At 44.5% G+C, this 19,250-nt stretch overlaps 1 protein-coding gene across 4 annotated transcripts in view; it reads right to left on the bottom strand.

Annotated features, from left to right (window-relative positions):
- The window catches only part of NOX4 (NADPH oxidase 4), a 100,985-nt gene that overhangs the window by 48,704 nt on the left and 33,031 nt on the right, over positions 1–19,250 (bottom strand). For all 4 annotated transcript variants that reach the window (XM_079973825.1, XM_079973822.1, XM_079973823.1 and 1 more), the window contains one exon: positions 17,341–17,403. In XM_079973825.1, the coding sequence (XP_079829951.1) occupies positions 17,341–17,403 (63 nt within the window). The remainder of the gene's footprint in view (positions 1–17,340; positions 17,404–19,250) is intronic.

The raw sequence follows: 19,250 nt of genomic DNA on the forward strand, positions 1-19,250 counted from the left end.
GCGCCGGCGACGCAGGGACCCTCAAAAAGCATGGGCGCTGAAACCCATGGGCATGGTGACTCGGCTGGCACCGTTTGCGCCCCCCCGACCACGCGAAGGAGCCTTTTTAAAGGCTGCGGAGCGGGTGACAGGGGGGGGTGGTGCTGTGAGTCCTCCGCTTCCCCTGCCAAGTGAAGCCGCATGCCATTTGGCGGAGAGCACTGACTTCTTCCATTGAAAATCTGGACTTAAAAGAACAACCCGTGAGTAATTGGAACTTGGATTAAAAAGGGGAATAATTTTTTTCTTAAATTCGGAGCGAGCGGGGGAGGTATAAAAAGGAAGTCAACCTCCCCCCTGTTCTAGAGGAGCTAAAGCAAAGGACCTGACAACTAAGATCGAGCGCAACCTTTTCTTTTGATAAAGATATTAATTTCGCGATGGAAAATTATAAGCTGGGCTGGAGGAGAAGAGTGGAATGTGAATTAAAATACAACCCCCCCCCCCCCGAAGCCCCGGGAGCGATCCGTGAGAGCGCCTGGAGAGGAGAAATAGAGGTTTTGACAGCTGTCAAAGGAGCTGCCAAAACTGAAGAACAAAAAGAGAACTTTGTTACGAGGACTTTGCTGGTTACATTTGTTATAAATTGGATATAAACTGTTTAAAACAAGGAATAATAAGTTACTTTGACTGGTGGGTGAGATCGGGAATGAAACTGAGTTACTATAATCCCTCTAGAGGAGCTGTGGGTTATTACAAGTATCGCTGGCATGGAATTTGAATCGGACATTTTATCTCCTGGGAAACTGCAGAAATGGAACACTATTTTGTCTACAGAGGTCTACACACTAAAGGAGACAATAGATTTATCTATTGAAGAATGGAAGGGACTTGACGTAATGTTTTGTTCCTGAATAACAAAGCCTCTGTAGAGGAATTACAAGCTTTTTGGATTTAGAACATTTGTGCAGGAGAGCAGGGGGAAAAAAGAAAAAAAAAAGAGGAGAAGAGAGAACATTAAGAACAACAAGAAAAACAAGAACTGGACAATGTTGGAAGATAGACCCTTTCTAAGATTGGACATTTGAAATTAAAGATGATTAAAAGACGGTAAAGATTACTAAAAAGATGGCAAAGCGGACTGGTGAAGGATTATGGCTTAGATTATGGTTCAGATGTGGGAGCTCCAGGAGACAGTGGATTTGATGGACATTGGGAACGCAACCGGGAAAGGGGGGAGGGAAATTTGGAATCCAAAGGGTGTTAAATTATATTTTATTCTTTTTTTAATTCTTTTATGTTAATCTGTACCTTATATTAAAGAGGGGAACTCGTGGAAGGGAACAGGTCGATTTTAGGGGATGGGAAAATATTTTTTAAATTGGGTTAATGATAATAATTTTAAAATTTGGGGTAAGAATTTGTTGAAACTATTTGAAAGAATTGGAATACAAGAAGGGGTGGGGAGGGGGAAGTCCTGGAAAGATGATATTGAAAATAAGGCCTTAAATTTGGATGTTTTTCTTTTTTTTGTTATATTTGAAAATCTTTAATAAATATTATTAAAAAAAAAAGAAGTTTCAGGTTAAGAACGGACCTCCGGAACGAATTAAGTACTTAACCCGAGGTACCACTGTACATCAATAACATGTGAAGGCCTCTTCTTTTTGCAATAACATTTTTATTGAGATTTCCCCATAATACGATAAGATTACAACGATCTGAGATACAAAACAAAACAAAAGAGAATCAAAAGAGAAAGAGGCAATAGAGATAAAGAGAGGGAAAAGAGAGAAACAGAGAGGGGGAAAACAAAGGAGAAACAGAGAAACATTAGCAAAAAATTACAAAAGAGAGACTTCCGATTTTCCTTCTATTCTATTCTATTCTATTCTATTCTATTCTATTCTATTCTATTCTATTCTATTCTGTTCTAATTTACTGGTCACACACTAGAAGAAAATATTAAATATTAAATATTAAAACCATCTGTCAATATGAACAACTATCTACTCTACTTTCTGTTAAACAATATCCCCTCTAAGTTTCAGGGTCTTTTTTAAAAATGGAAATGGGATAAAAAGGTAAAGGGACCCCTGACCATTAGGTCCAGTCGTGTCAGACTCTGGGGTTGCGGTGCTCATCTCGCTTCATTGGCCGAGGGAGCCGGCGTATAGCCGCTTTTGGTGAACCAGAGCAACACACAGAAATGCCGTTTACCTTCCCGCCGGAGCAGTACCTATTTATCTACTTGCACTTTGACGTGCTTTCGAACTGCTGGGTTGGCAGGAGCAGGGACCGAGCAACGGGAGATCACCCTGTTGCGGGGATTCGAACCGCCAACCTACTGGACATTTATTTGAATGAATGGGAGGATGCCTGGTTACACACACACACACACACACACACACCCGAAAAGGCACATGATACCCAATAAAAAACAGAGACAAACAGGTACTAGGTGATGGGAAACATCCATCTCCTCCTGAGACCCTGGAGAGTTGTCATCAGTCAGATTACACTGACTAGGTAGACAAGCATCCTGACTATTGTAAGGTAACTTCCTTTGGGACATAGCATCTATTATCTTAAGAGTCTCTTGTTTTCATTTTAAAGGCAGAGCCCTCCTGAGAGGAGGGGGGATGCCTCTGTGTGTATCATATAGAAGCAAACAGGGTGTGATTTTTTTCTAATTATTTTTTTTTATTCTTGCTTCTCTCGCCTGGAGATTTACCGGTAATTAATGGAGTTATCAGTTGACAATAGCACATGGCCAATTGACTAAGATTACTATAACCACTTCAGCAATTATTATTATTATTATTATTATTATTATTATTTAATTAATGGAGACTTAATTAATGGAGTTATCAATTTACAAAAGCACATGGCCAATTGACTAAGATTACTATAACCACTTCAGCAATTATTATTATTATTATTATTATTATTATTATTAGTATTATTATTATTTAATTAATGGAGACTTAATTAATGGAATTATCAGTTGACAAAAGCATATGGCCAATTGACTAAGAGTACTATACCCACCTCAGCAATTGTTATTATTATTATTATTATTATTATTATTATTATTATATTAATGGAGACTTAATTAATGGAATTATCAGTTGACAAAAGCACATGGCCAATTGACTAAGAGTACTATAACCACTTCAGCAATCATTATTATTATTATTATTATTATTATTATTATTAAATTAATGGAGACTTAATTAATGGAGTTATCAATGTACAAAAGCACATGGCCAATTGACTAAGATTACTATAACCACTTCAGCAATTATTTTATTTTTATTTACCGTATTTATTTTATATTTATTTATTTATTTATTTATTTTACTGATTGATCGATATCCCAGGGCAGTGCACAACATCAAAACTATTTTACAGAAAAAATAATGATAAAAACGTAATAAAACATAGCAAGAAGCACAACAGCCCTTTAAGGTAGACCAGTATAATCAACCTCAGTATTGTGACTGGTGGGAGGGAGCTGTTCCTGAAAGAACAGTGGCTTACCTAAAGGTACCAAACAACCTGGGTGGAACGCAACTATGCTTTACTCAAAGTAAGCCCATTGAAATTAATGGACGTAGTCAGGTTCATTACTTTCAATGGGTCTACACCAAGTAAAACTTAGTTGAAACCACCATCAACACCCCTGTTGCCAAACTCTTGCCTTTCTAGAAAAGTTATGGTTTGCAAGGACTACATTTGAGCAGGTAGCGCTGTGGTGTAAACCACTGGGCCTAGGGCTTGCTGATCGGAAGGTCCCTGCGACGGGGTGAGCTCCCGTTCTTCGGTCCCAGCAGTTCGAAAACACATCAAAGTGCAGGTAGATAAATAGGTATCGCTCCGGCGGGAAGGTAAACGGCATTTCCGTGCACTGCTCTGGTTCGCCAGAAGTGGCTTAGTCATGCTGGCCACATGACTCGGAAAAACTGTCTGCAGACAAACGCCAGCTCCCTCGGCCAGTAAAGCGAGATGAGCGCCGCAACCCCAGAGTCATCCGCGAGTGGACTTAACTGTCAGGGGTCCCTTTACCTTTACCTTTTTAAGCCTTTTTCTCAACACTTTGTCTGCCTCCAACCCTTTTTTTAGATGTTGATTGTTTTTTTGACATAGTTTAGTGCTTTTTCTAAGGCAGGATAATGCTAATTGAAATACAGTGATACCTTGGGTTACATACGCTTCAGGTTACAGACTCCGCTAACCCAGAAATAGTACCTCGGGTTAAGAACTTTGCTTCAGGATGAGCACAGAAATTGTGCAGTGGCGGCGCAGCGGCAGAAGCAGTGGCGTAGCGTGGGGGGTGCAGGGGGGGCCGGCCGCACCGGGCGCAACATCTGGGGGTTAGGGTTAGGGGGCGCAAATCCACGGGTTAGGGGGCGCAAATCCATGGGTTAGGGGATGCAAATTACTTGCCTTGCCCCGGGTGCTGACAACCCACGCTACGCCACTAGGCAGAAGGCCCTATTAGCTAAAGTGCTGCTTCAGGTTAAGAACAGTTTCAGGTTAAGAACGGATCTCCAGAATGAATTAAGTTCTTAACCCGAGGTACCACTGTACATGCACGCCACACTGCCTCCCTCTGAAGTAAGTGAAATATGGAGAAGTCCATCTAATCCCAGTTGCCCGATTCCCACGGACACTCCAGCAGCATCACTTTAACAAATTACTCGTAAAAAGCCAGATTCCCCTCCTCTCCCTTTCGGAGTTTAGGAAGGATATATTTCAACACTGTCTACAGATCCTCAGGGCTCCTTCGGGGATTCTTGGATGCCTTGCTCTGCTGATAAATCTCGCAGAAGGAAATGTCATCTACAAACTAGACGGGAAGAATCCAAGTTTTGGCTAATACAGTGTAATTTAAACACATACACACACGTGTGCCATGTTCTCTTGAATCATTCATAGCACATATCTGTGTAATGCTGTACCAACTGTGTCCCATCGAGATTAATGCAGCCACCAGCCCGTCAATTGATTAAATTTCTATTCTACATGCAATGTTTGATGCATTACTGTATTTTAATATTTTGTTGGAAGCCGCCCAGAGTGGCTAGGGAAGCCCAGCCAGAAGGGCGGGGTATAAATAAATTATTATTATTATTATTATTATTATTATTATTATTATTATTATTCCCTTCACCCAAAGATTGCAGGGCAGTTTGCAATATAAAACCTTCCGGTTTGGGAGAGCCTAGTTCTACACTTAAAATCATGGAAGGTCAAATATATGGAGTTGCATTCAGACTGGGTAGGGAAACATTTCCCCTGTGGGGTGTTGGGAGGTGTGTGCCACTGGCTGCCCCACACAATCCCATTGCAGCCATTTAACATGTGTGTTGGGGGAGTGTTTTGTGAATCTCCCTACCGTTAGATCAGAAACCCTGGTTAGATCTTGGTTTGTTTACACTAAATAGGGTTAAAACAAACCACGGTTTCCTGCATTTAGATGTAACAGGAAACTGTGGCTGAAAGCCTTAAACTCCCCATGTGGATGCAGGAGGGAAGCTCACATTGGTTCTAACTTTAGGAGGATGAGAGTAGTTCAGCATTATAGCAAAGAATCATAGGAGTTGGAAGGGACCCTATGGGTCATCTAGCCCAACCCCCTGCAATGCAGCGATCCTTTAAAGCCCTAAATGGCCTCGACCCAGTATACCTGAAGGAGCGTCTGCACCTTCATCGTTCTACCCGGACACAGGTCCAGTGCCGAGGGCCTTCTGGTGGTTCCCTCACTGTGAGAAGCCAAGTTACAGGGAACCAGGCAGAGGACCTTCTCAGTAGTGGCACCCGCCCTGTGGAACACCCTCCCACCAGATGTCAAAGAGTGGCTAGGGAAGCCCAGCCAGATGGGCCTGGTATAATTAATAAATTATTATTATTATTATTATTATTATTATTATTATTATTATCCTGCCCACAGCCGTCCTTGGTTGGGCTTGAACCACCAACCTTCTGGTTAACAGCCAGACACACTGATCCATTGCACCACATGAGGCAATCCAAACAGCAAAGAGAACACACAGCCTCCTTTGCCCCTTTCTAAAAAAATTTATAGGGAGCTGGCTGGGATTGAACCAGGAACCTTTTATATATAATTTTTATTAAATTTCCTGTCTTACAATTTAAAATGCTCATTTTTACATCCTTAAGAAATCTGTGACTTCCCCTTTTCTCTTTCCATGGTTCATTTTACATCTCATAAATCCCTGCATATTTTACAAAAACTATGCCATTCAGCATTCCATTATTGCTTCCATCAAAACTTATTTGCACTGCTGAATTTATCTTAATGCTGCCAGCGCTTTCAGCTGTACACAGTATATTCAAAAAACGTTTTCCAATCTTCTCTAAACGTATGTTCTTCCTGATCTCTTATTCTAAGTCTGCAAGCTGCGCATATTCTGTGAGAGATTAAGTTGCCACTCTTCTTTGCTTGGGACCTCGCTGGTTTTCCATTTTGGGGCTAACAAAACACAGGCCGCAGTAGTGGCATAAATAAATAACCTTTTTTGACACCTGGGAATATCAGTCCGAATTATCCCCAGCAGAAAGGACTCTGGTTTTGGGGGGGAAAGTACTATCAAACATTTTTTTCAATTCATTATGGATCATTTCCCAATATGCTTTTACCCTTTTACAAGTCCACCACATGTGAAAGAACGTTCCTTCCACCTCTTTGCGTCTCTAGCACTTATCTGATTCAGTCTTAGCAAGCTTCGTGCAGGCTTGAATCAGGAAACTTTTGCACTTACACTGTTGAGCTATAGAGATTCTCTATAGCTCTGAACCAGGTCAATATATTGATATATCTGAAAACTTGGAGCAGGCCAGTGGGGGCGGAAAAGCTCTTGCCTTCTGGCCCCACCACCAGAATGCTTCACTTTCTCCCAAAGTTCTTGTTGAACAAAGCTGATGCATGTATAATTTGTATTCACAGGGTGTCCTTCAGCAATCAGGGAATATTCATTTATGAAGGGAATACGGTTTCAGCTGGTGAATGTATAAAGACCTGCTATGTTTATATACGGCACATCTCTGTTTATAGAGAGCTTGCACTGCCAAATTTCCGTGGAAATCCTTAAGATCCACGCAGGCCAGGATTTATTTTTATTTTTTCTAAGCCCACGAAACAAAACATGCTGTCTTAGGATCGTTCCACGCACCTCTTGCCACAAAAATAGCCATGTTCTGCTCTCGTTGCTTGTGAGAGAACGGATGTGTACAAATCAGCTGTTTTGTACATAAACATGATCAACTTTGGCTAAACGTCACTTGTCAAGCTACTACTAGCAGCACAGCTACAGAGGCCAATTGATAAGTTGGCAACATTGTCACTAAAACATGCACACAGCCAGTTCTCTGACAAGTGTAGGGTAATATCTATTCTAAATAAGGACCACACAAAAATAATAGAGTTTAGTTTCAGAAACTAATCCCAAATTACTTGTTTAATGTAGCTCCTGCAAATAAATGCCTATCATGAGGAAATTCAAGGTAAGTCTGCAGCCCACCAACTAGTTCAGGGGTCGGCAAATTAAGGCCCATGGGCAGGGTCAGGCCCAATTGCCTTCAGGATCCGGCCCGTGGACTGTCCATGGATCAGCGTGGGAATTCTGTTCATTCGGGCTGCGCCATTTCTTTCCCTCCGCCATTCCTTCCCCCCCCCCACGCACACCATGGTGGCGCCTCCTCCCTCCCTCCTCCTGGCTTCTCCCTGCCCTGCCTAGAGGAGGAAGGGGGCTGGGCTGAGCTGGCTGAGCGCCATTTTAAGCAGCCCCTCTCCGGAGCCAGCCCTTTCGCGCTGCTCATTCTTCCCTCCGCCATTGCTGCCCTGGTGCTCCTGTGGACTAGACAGAAGCTCTTAACCACTACACTCTTAACCACTACACCACACTGGCTCTCAAGAGATAGGAGCGAATGAGCTTGCTCTGCCTACCCACGAGAAGCAGCAGTGGTGGTGGCAGTGGTAGTGGCAGCCCCAGGGAATGTAAGCGAAGTGGCTGGGGCTGGGGGGAGAGGAGGACTACTTGCCCCCCTCACCTCTTCTTCCAGCTCTCCACCCCCGGTGCTGCTTCTCTGGCCCGCCACAAGACCTGAGGGACAGTGGACTGGCCCACGGCTTTAAAATTTTTGCTGACCCCTGAACTAGATCATAAAATTGTAGAGTCATCTAGTCTAATCCTCTGTGGTGCAGGAATCACAGGGAAAGAATCCCAGGTGGCCATCCAGCCTCTGTTTAAAAACTTCCAGTGAAGGAGAGTCCACTATTTTCGAGGTAGTCTGTTCCCCTGTCAAACAGCTCTTGCCATTAAAAGCTTCTTCCTAATGTTTAGTCAGAATCTCCAATGAATCCATTGGTTTGGGTCTTCTCCTCTGGGGCAGCAGAAAACAAGGCATGTACAAACGCCTGCATTTTCTACAACCAACTCTGCTCATGAAGATCACAGGTAACCAAACAATTTAACCGCTGTGTTGCAAACAATAGTCAGTAATATCCAAGGCAACACGATGACCAAATACAATGATACAATATCAATATACACTCTTTATATAATGTGAAATATATGAAATCACATAAACAGAAAACTTACGAATCTCTGAAAGTCACAAAATATGCACTCTTGAAAACATCAAACCAAATAAACATAAGTCTTATAAGTCTCAGAAAGTCTTTGAATTTGAATCCACTGGTTTGGCTCTTCCCCTCTGGGGCAGCAGAAAACAAGGCATGTACAAACACCTGCATTTTCTACAACCAACTCTGCTCATGAAGATCACAGAAGAAACAGAAAAAGACGAGGGAAGAAGCACTTCATTCCCACCAAGGCACACCACAAATAAGGATCAAACATCTTCACCTTGATCGTGTGTGTTCCTTCAATTATACCAAATTTGCTCCCTTGTGCTTGATTCCTTCCATCTGTTGCTCCTGTAGCCGGATGGAGGCAGGGGTGGTTTTTTATGTATATATATAGATATATAGATTTCCCATGATATAAAATGAGCTTCTTTGTTACTAAAATAACTCTCAGGATTCACAGCAACTGCTGAGGTCAGGCAGAGCCCAAACAGCCAGCAAGCAGCCAAGTCTGGTGTTCACACAAAGGAAAACTCACAGCTGTGATGAGAGTCACATGCACTTTGTCGCTGGATATAAGGCTGAAGCTATTTGTATTTTCCAAAAGGATGCTCTATGGACACCTGTTCAAACTGGCCAGCCTTTCCCAACCTGTTGTTGTTGTTGTTTAGTCGTTTAGTCGTGTCCGACTCTTCGTGACCCCATGGACCAGAGCATGCCAGGCACTCCTGTCTTCCACTGCCTCCCGCAGTTTGGTCAAACTCATGCTGGTAGCTTCGAGAACACTATCCAACCATTTCATCCTCTGTCGTCCCCTTCTCCTTGTGCCCTCCATCTTTCCCAACATCAGGGTCTTTTCCAGGGAGTCTTCTCTTCTCATGAGGTGGCCAAAGTATTGGAGCCTCAGCTTCAAGATCTGTCCTTCCAGTGAGCACTCAGGCCTGATTTCCAGCAGAATGGAGAGGTTTGATCTTCTTGAAGTCCATGGGACTCTCAAGAGTCTCCTCCAGCGCCATAATTCAAAAGCATCAATTAGGTAGTATCTTATTAAAATGCCTTCTTGATGGTCCAGCTCTCACTTCCATACATCACTACTGGGAAAACCATAGCTTTAACTATACGGACCTTTGTTGGCAAGGTGATGTCTCTGCTTCTTAAGATGCTGTCTAGGTTTGTCATTGCTTTTCTCCCAACCTAGTGCTCTCCAATTATTTTTGAACGACAACTCCCATCAGCCCCAGACAACATAGCCATGGTTGATGGAAGATGCAGGCCAAAATAGCTTAGAGGGCGCTAGGTTGGGGAAGCCTGTAAGTAGAGGATTGCTTTCTGAGAATGAATGCTGGAGAACTATCAGTCGCTGCTTGGGGGAATTGGGTGGGAAAAATCCCCAAACAAATTGCCAATGGGGACAAGGTACTCAGGAATCTCAGAGCCACTTCTTAGGAGATAATTTGGTACTCAGAAACAAGTTATGAAATTCGTGCATGCACTACTACAGGAATGGAAAGCCTTTGGTCCTCCAGATGATGCCGAACTACAACTCCCATCAGTACTAGTAAGCATGGGCCATGGCTAGGGATGATGGGAGTTGTAGTTCAGCAATATCTGGAGGGCCATTCATGGTCACTTCAGAATGGAAGCTAAAGGAAGTAAAAATATATCATACATGGGGGTCCTGAAAGGCACTGAGCCCTGTGAGGAGAAATGGTGGCATTACTGTATTTTTGTTTTTTGGAGTTGCAAATAACTTTGGCTGGTGCTCCCTCTTTTTAAGTAAGAAGCGGTGTATAATCAACCTAAACCAAACCCATTTGTTGCAAATGTATAACCTGAGGCATCTTTATATAAACTACATGGCAGCAGCAGGATTGCCAACTTAAGAAAAATAAATGGTACTGCTCTTGGGAGTTTAGCAGCAGCCTGACAAGCAAATAAAACTGAATAAAATAAGTCAATGAATGCTGCACTCCCATGCACTAAGGCGAAAACCCTCTTTATCACAGTGGAACTTGCTTCTGTGCATTGATGCAGAAGCTGAGGCTGAAAGGGGTTTCCCCCGTCATGAGATAAATAGCTTCACTTGTTCTCTGCCATTAAAGGTACAGGTGTGGTACTGGACAAAATGGAGGGCTGTACCAATACACCTTCCATGGACTGCACTTGTTTAGGCCCCTGGTTCCACCTTCCATTTGGCCCCACCAGACCAGCCGCCACTAATTGTCAGGAGCTCAGCCTACACTCAAGTAGGACCCTGGTAGAGACTGGCATTCAAAAGCTTTCTTCAAAAGCTTTCTTCTGCCCGAACATCACAGTGACCAATGCCAACCAAAAACAGCACACTTAGGGATCTGCAGAGTTTGTGCAGCTGCGTAACAGACCTCTGCGACTCAGCATTTTGGCTAATCTACTTTATTTACATATAAACACACACGGAGCACTGCAACATGGCTCCCTCTCTCTCTAGCATCAGACAGAAAAGAGAAAAAAAGAACAAAGGACAATAGTCCCACTTCACGGAACACAGTAACACAAACATCCTGTTTCCGTCACTTCCCACTCAGTGGAGTCAAAACATACACCGTCATGTGAAAGTCAACAATCCCATGACTGCAATCACGGAGCAGGAATTCTAACATCGATCACTTGGAAACAGAAGCCATGGAAGCAAAAATCATCTCAGCACCATCCTCCTCCCCATATCATGTTGGGCCACAGTTCCCAGCATCCCTTACCATTGGCTAAGTTGGTTGGGATGAGTGTTGTAGACCTGCAACACTGAGGGACCCAAAGTTGAAGAATGCTGCTCTAGAAAGGCCCCTTGTCACTCGGTGCTACGGCACTTGTCTTGCAAGAAAAATGTCCCACATTCAATCCATGGCATTACCAGGTAGGGCTGAGACCATGGGGGGGGGGCTAATGGGGGGGGGCTAATGCCAATCCGTGTCAATAGTACTGAGCTGGAGGTATTTTAATAAATAGAAGTCTTAGCAGACCAGAAGCTGAACATGAATCAACGGTGTGATGCAGCAGCAAAAAAAGGCTAATGCTATTCTAGGCTACATCAACATGGAAACCAAGCATGATGAGGAATGGTTGAAGGAGTACATTTAGCCTGGAAAAGAGGAGACTGAGAGATGTGATCTTCAAATATCTTTTTAAAAATCATTTTTATTACGTCTCCTAAAATATTCCAAAACATCTATCGTTGTATACAATCCCCCCCACAAAAAAACCCACAAAATACAGTGGTACCTCTGGTTAAGAACTTAATTCGTTCTGGAGGTCCGTTCTTAACCTGAAACTATTCTTAACCTGAGCTACCACTTTAGCTAATGGGGCCTCCCGCTGCCACCGCTGCGCAATTTCTGTTCTCAGCCTGAAGCAAAGTTCTTAACCCGAGGTACTATTTCTGGGTTAGCGGAGTCTGTAACCTGAAGCATTTGTAACCTGAAGTGTCTGTAACCTGAGGTACCACTATCTAAGGGGTTGCCACATGGATGATAGTGCAAGCTTGTTTTCTCCTGCTCTGGAGGGTAGGACCCAAATCAATTGCTTCAAGTTATAAGAAAGGCAGTTTCAACTAAACATCAGGAAAGCCCTTCTGGCAGTAAGCTGTTCGATAGTAGAATGGACTCCACTTGGAGGTTTTTAAGCAAAGGTTGGCTGGCCATCTCTCAGGGATGCTTTAGTGAGATTCCTGGATTGCAGGCAGTCAGACTAGACAATCCTCGAGGTCCCTTTCAACGTTACAATTTTATGATTCTATGATCAGGTATATAGCAGTTTCCCATGTGGTTGCTGATTGGTTATTTTGATATCCATGTACCACTTTCCCCCCAAAATACAGGCAATAATTGCACACCTTTTCATGCAAAGATGGCATAAAATTATTTGCTGCATCAACAACAGCCTCTCATAACAACTCCAATGTTTTATCAGTAAAGCTGTAAAAACGTAGTTCAGGCTTAGGGCAGTGGGGAGGGGTGGAGGATGAACAAAAGAGAAAGGGAGTGGAGACACCAATACAGGAACACAAGAAAATAAAACTTCTGCTGCACACAAAATATGCAATTTATCCAGCACGATGCATTTCAAGTACCCCTGCTTATCCCAAACCACCTTTAAAATAGGTCATCCTGAGGTTCAGCTTCTCAGAACCAAATTAGATCAAATGTGTTGTTAACAGGTATATAGGTTTTTGTTTGGACAACAAAATCCTAAGAGGGGGCTTCGTGGGGGGGCGCACATCAGGACCACACCACATAGGGAGAGGAGGACCAACCCTTATCTCCCAAGCCACACTTCCAACTAAATCCCCGACCCTTCACTGCTATTCAGAAGATTCTCCCATTGTCACCAATGGGAGCAAATGGGACTGCCAGTTGCAAAGGGGAGGGGATTTTGGCTGGGTTCATCCTTGTGTAGAGAAGAATTAAGCTTACTAGCTGTAAGCTAGTAACTGAATTGTTCATATCACGGAATAAAGTGGCAGGGACGCGGGTGGCACTGTGGTCTAAACCACAGAGCCTAGGGCTTGCCGATCAGAAGGTCAGCAGTTTGAATCCCCGCAATGGGGTGAGCTCCTGTTGCTTGGTCCCTGCTCCTGCCAACCTAGCAGTTCAAAAGCACATCAAAGTGCAAGTAGATAAATAGGTACCGCTCCAGCGGAAAGGTAAACGGTGTTTCTGCTCTGGTTTCGCCAGAAGTGGCTTAGTCATGCTGGCCGCATAACCCAGAAGCTGTCTGCGGACAAACACCAGCTCCCTTGGCCTATAGAGTGAGATGAGCGTGCAACCCCAGAGTCGTCCACGACTGGACCTAATGGTCAGGGGTGCCTTTACCATTTTATATGAAAATGAACATTATTTTCCATTTCACTGTACCAAAGGTGTTGTTCCATTTCAAAAAATAATTTTTTTATAGTTTACTATTGTTTGTATTTTGAATTAGATATATATGGGGCACCAAAATATTTTAAGTGTTTAGGTCAGGGGTCAGCAAACTACGGTGCGTGGGCTGGATACGTTAAACCACCTCCTAGCCCTTGCCGCCCGCTCGGTAAGTCCCCATGCAGAGCTAAACCGGCGCAGCACACCGGTTTAACTCCACGCAGGAACTGACTTCCGGGACACAGCCATGGCTTCCTATTGGCTGCAGGAAGCTCCTGCAGCCAATAGGAAGCCACAGATGCCACCTCCTCCCCTGCCATGGCTCCGAAAGCCAGCAGGGAAAGAGTAACGGGCATATGTGCATGGGTGTGAGTGCTCCCGCACACGGGCGATCCAGCCCACCGGCAGAAAAGTTTGCCAACCCCTGGTTTAGGTGCCCTAAAGGTCTTAATCTGGCCTTCCCATGGGTATCTTATTGGCCGCTGTAAGGACAGGATGTTGGACTAGATTCCTGGCCTGATCTTGCTGGCTCTTCTTAAGTTTATGCATTGCAAGGACCACATGGTTTCTCCTAACTCTACAATTCTATGGTTCTATGTTCCTAACTTCCATCAGCTGCAGCCAGCAGGTACTACATAGGACTCCAACTCCCATCTTCAGTGGTGCTTATCCATCCTTGCTACCAAATCCCATCCTCTATCACAGTATTTTCCAACCTGGTGCCCTCCAGAGGTTTGGGGGCTACAAGTCCCATCAGTTGTAGGCAGCATCCAAAGAAAGCCATGCTGGAGATGGCAGAGAGATTGAGTCAGCATCACATCATTTCCAGGGGGGAAATAGGGGGATACAAGAAAAACAAAAGTATGCTGAGAAAGCTGGCCAAAATCCTCAAGCTGCCAATGTTGCTACTTAGTCAGCGCAAGTAGGTCAAACAGGAGCAGGAGGGGAGGCAGTATTAATATATTGCCTACATTTTCTATAAGCGCAGCCCCAAGTCTCGCATTACCCTCAAAGCAAGAGGCACTCACACATACACATTTCTAGGCAAAAAAGCAGCCCTAGGCACAACACGACCTAGAATTTTTTTAAAGGAAAATTTCTGTCCATTCCTTTGGCTGGGCAGAAAAAAAGGGTTAGAAGTTTCTGAAGTCTCCCCCGTCATTGGAATGCCATTAAAAACAACAACAACAAAATTGTATTTTGTTCACAAGTAGCAGACGCGCAATTAAGAAGCTCACAGCCTTTCCAGGAACGTAGGTGGCGCTGTGGGTTAAAGACTTGCCGATCGAAAGGTCGGCGGTTCGAATCCCTGCGGCGGGGTGCGCTCCCGCTGCTCGGTCCCAGCGCCTGCCAACCTAGCAGTTCGAAAGCACCTCCGGGTGCAAGTAGATAAATAGGGACCGCTTACCAGCGGGAAGGTAAACGGCGTTTCCGTGTGCGGCTCTGGCTCGCCAGAGCAGCGATGTCATGCTGGCCACGTGACCCGGAAGTGTCTCCGGACAGCGCTGGCCTCTGGCCTCTTGAGTGAGATGGGTGCACAACCCCAGAGTCTGTCAAGACTGGCCCGTATGGGCAGGGGTACCTTTACCTTTACCTAGCAGATGCGCAATTAAGAAGCTCACAGTCTTTCCAGAAATACAAAATAGGAGTTCAGAATTCCAGTGACACATTTAGGCTTCTCTTCCCCAAGCATTGACTCCTACTACTGTAGTGCAATAGATGGTACAGACTGGGGAATCAGCCAGCCATCCTCTGAGAGGGAATGGCAAAGGCTTGCATCTCTCAAGGGATGGGTCATTTTTAGGTTGTGAGCCTGTGGCTAAGGATTGTCTCATTTTGACTGGACATAAGCTGCTCCAGGAGACTTCTTGGCTGAAGAACAGAAGTACAAATTATTCAAATGGAACGTCTTCGGCCCTGTATACCTGAAGGAGCGTCTCCACCCCATTGTTCAGCTTGGACACTGAGATCCAGCTCTGAGGGTCTTCTGGTGGTTCCCTCACTGCAAGAAGTGATGTTACAGGGAACCAGGTAGAGGGCCTTCTCAGCATTAACGTCACCCTGTGGAACGCCCTCCTGTCAGATGTCAAGGAAATAAACAACTACAGTGGTATCTCGGGTTAAGTACTTAATTCAATCCGGAGGTCCGTTCTTAACCTGAAACTGTTCTCAACCTGAAGCATCACTTTAGCTATTGGGGCCTCCTGCTGCTGCTGCGCCGCCAGACCACGATTTCTGTTCTCATCATGAAGCAAAGTTCTTAACCCGAGGTACTATTTCTGGGTTAGCGAAGTCTGTAACCTGAAGTGTATGTAACCTGAAGCATATGTAACCCGAGGTACCACTGTATATGACTTTTAGAAGACATCTGAAGGCTCTAAATGGCACAGGGATTCTTTAAATGGTTGGTGTTTTATTGTGTTATTAATATTTGTTGCAAGACACCCAGAGCAGTTGGGGCAACCCAGTCAGATGGGTGGCATATTACTACTACTACCACCACCACTACTACTACTACCACTACTACTACTACTACCACTACTACCACCACTACTACCACTACTACTACTACTACCACTACTACCACTACTTCTACTACTACCACTACTACCACTACTACTACTACTACTACTACCACCACTACTACTACTACCACTACTACCACTACTACTACTACTACCACTACTACCACTACTACTACTACCACTACTACCACTACTACTACTACCACTACTACCACCACTACTACTACTACCACTACTACCACTACTACTACTACTACCACTACTACCACTACTACTACTACTACTACTACCACCACTACTACTACTACCACTACTACCACTACTACCACTACTACCACTACTACTACTACTACCACTACTACTACTACCACTACTACCACTACTACTACTACTACCACTACTACTACTACCACTACTACCACTACTACTACTACTACCACTACTACTACTACCACTACTTCCACTACTACTACTACTACTACCACTACTACTACTACCACTACTTCCACCACTACTACTACTACTACTACTTGTCCCAATGGACACCCTCCACCACTGCCTGCAGGGCTGTCAAACTATCACAGCCACGTCATGTGAGTTGGGACACTGCTATTGTGCCACTCATCCTTCGACCACTCACCAGGAACGAATCTACACTCATGGCTTTTAACGTTAAGGAAGGGTTTTGATACACTCATGGCTTTTAACGTTAAGCAAGAGTTTTGATAACCATATGGACACATGGCATCCTACGTTTAACATTCATAATGCATTATAAAAATGCAACACCACAGGGTGCTGCAGAGCAACCAGCAACCAGCAGTAGGGAGACAGCATTTTGACAAAAGAAACAAAGGTAAAAAAAAAAATGCTTTATTGTTACAAGTACACCCTGTGATGTTTTAGAACAATATAGCTAATACTGTTCTAATGACGTTAAACAGGTCTGTATAGATCCTGCCCGGGTCTCAGGTACGGCACACCTGGATATGATTCTGTTGTAGCACAATGCGGTTCCATCCCTGTTGAATCTCGCCTATTTCCTAAAGCCACCATGTTAGTTCACAGCAGGCACACACTCTCAAGCTCATCCCCAGCAGGGGTGGGAGGGGCAGAAAATACTGTCCTGCCTTACAGGGTTAATGTGAGGATTGCAAGAAGATGGTGCATGCGAACACCTCTGAGCAACAACGGCAACAATGTTCTAATTGGTGATGGGGCACAAAAATGAGCCAGCAAATTTGACAAAGGAAAATATAGGAGCATTCGTCTGCTGCAGATGCATAGAAAGCAAATACCAATAGCACAAATAGTAAAAGATATTCCTTACCAGCGTTAGGGTGAATGGGTGGCTTTCTACTGAAGAGACGCTGGGACAATGCAGAATGATGTACTGAAATGGCAAAGATGTCTCTTAGAGATGCTGCTTCTAATATGGAGTAAGTCTTCCCCACTTCCCTCCAGAAACTCAGCCTCCCAATCAGACTCCCCAACCCTGTTTGTTTTAGCTCTGTGGATTTTATTCCTCTGACCTCATTTGTAAATTGCTTTGTTGCAGCATAGTTCCTTTTAAGCATTCATACATAACGTGCCCGCTCCAATTGCTTTCTCTCAAGCTGTTGTCTTATTAGACGGCTGATGTTTCTAGCGGTACAGTGGTGCCCCGCAAGACGAACGCCTCGCAAGACAGAAAACCCGCTAGACGAAAGGGTTTTCCGTTTTGGAGGCGCTTCGCAAAACGAATTTCCCTATGGGCTTGCTTCGCAAGACGAAAATGTCTTGCGAGTTCCTGCGGGTTTCCCCCCCCTTTTCCCCCCTTTTCCTAAGCTGCTAAGCCGCTTATCAGCTGATCCGCAGATAAGCCGCTTAACAGCTGATCGCTAAAAGCCGCTAAACCGCTAATAGCGCTAATCCGCTAAGCTGTCAATGGGCTTGCTTCGCAAGACGAAAAAACTGCTAGACGAAGAGCCTCATGGAATGGATTAATTTCGTCTTGCGAGGCACCACTGTATTTGGCACTGGAGTTTGTGGGGTGGGTGTTTGCAACATGATTATCATTGGATTTTATTATCCAAATATGGGGCAAAAAAACAAAGGTCATCGCTGAGTCTATCAGTACAAGGAGCCCAGTATAAACTGCTGCTATGGTGCAGCTAGGCTTAACAAAATTTATTCAGAGATACGATTTAAATGTTGGTAGTGCTCAGCCACAAATTTCCACCTGGTGGGATCACCAAGTGGCATTTGATTTTTGGAGCAGGAGTATGGAATTGGCTCTGCTGATGCATTTGCATCAAGAAAGAGATATTCAACAGTGGAACCGTCTCCCTCAAGAGGTTGTGGACTCTCCTACCTTGCAGGAGAAAGGTACAAGAAAGAAGATTCCACCTAAACATTAGGAAGAACTTCCTGACAGTAAGAGCTGTTCGACAGTGGAATTTGCTGCCAAGGAGTGTGGTGGAGTCTCCTTCTTTGGAGGTCTTTAAGCAGAGGCTTGACAACCATATGTCAGGAGTGCTCTGATGGTGTTTCCTGCTTGGCAGGGGGTTGGACTCGATGGCCCTTGTGGTCTCTTCCAACTCTATGATTCTATGATTCTATGATTCTAGGTTTTCAAGCAGAGGTTGGGTGGCCATCTGTCATGGATGATGTACAGTCATAAATCGGATTACAGACGCTTCAGGTTGTGTTTTTTTGGGTTACGGACCGCCGAAACCCGCAAGTACTGGAATGGGTTACTTCCAGGTTTTGGCAGCCGTGCATGCGCAGAAGCACTAAATCGCGCTTTGCGCGTGCGCAGAAGCACAGAATCACAACCCACACATGCGCAGATGTGCTGCTGCAGGTTGCGGATGCTGTGGGTTGCGAATGTGCATCCCGCACGGATCATGTTCGCAACCCGAGCGTCCACTGTATAGTGTAAATGGGTCCCAACCCAGCAAACACTAGTTGCTGGGAAGAGATAGTCTTCTTGCCTTGCCTGCTGTCTTCCCAGAAGCCCCTGGCTGGCAAGCTTGGAAGCAGGGCGTTAGCTGAGATGGACCCCTGGCCTGATTCAGCAGGGCTCTTATGCTCTTATACACTGTCTGCTTTCGGAACTTTGTTTTTACTGAGTTTGGCTCTCTCTGAGAACACATGGATTGGGTTTGGGGCCCTTAATTCCAGTTTCCGCTCCTACCCCACTCTCCTGCATCTTCTCTGTTGCATATAATACAAAACCTCATGGACATCTAACAAAGA

This window comes from Podarcis cretensis (genome assembly GCF_951804945.1).
Source record: "Podarcis cretensis genome assembly, chromosome: 4".
In the NCBI taxonomy this organism is placed as follows: Eukaryota; Metazoa; Chordata; class Lepidosauria; order Squamata; family Lacertidae; genus Podarcis; species Podarcis cretensis.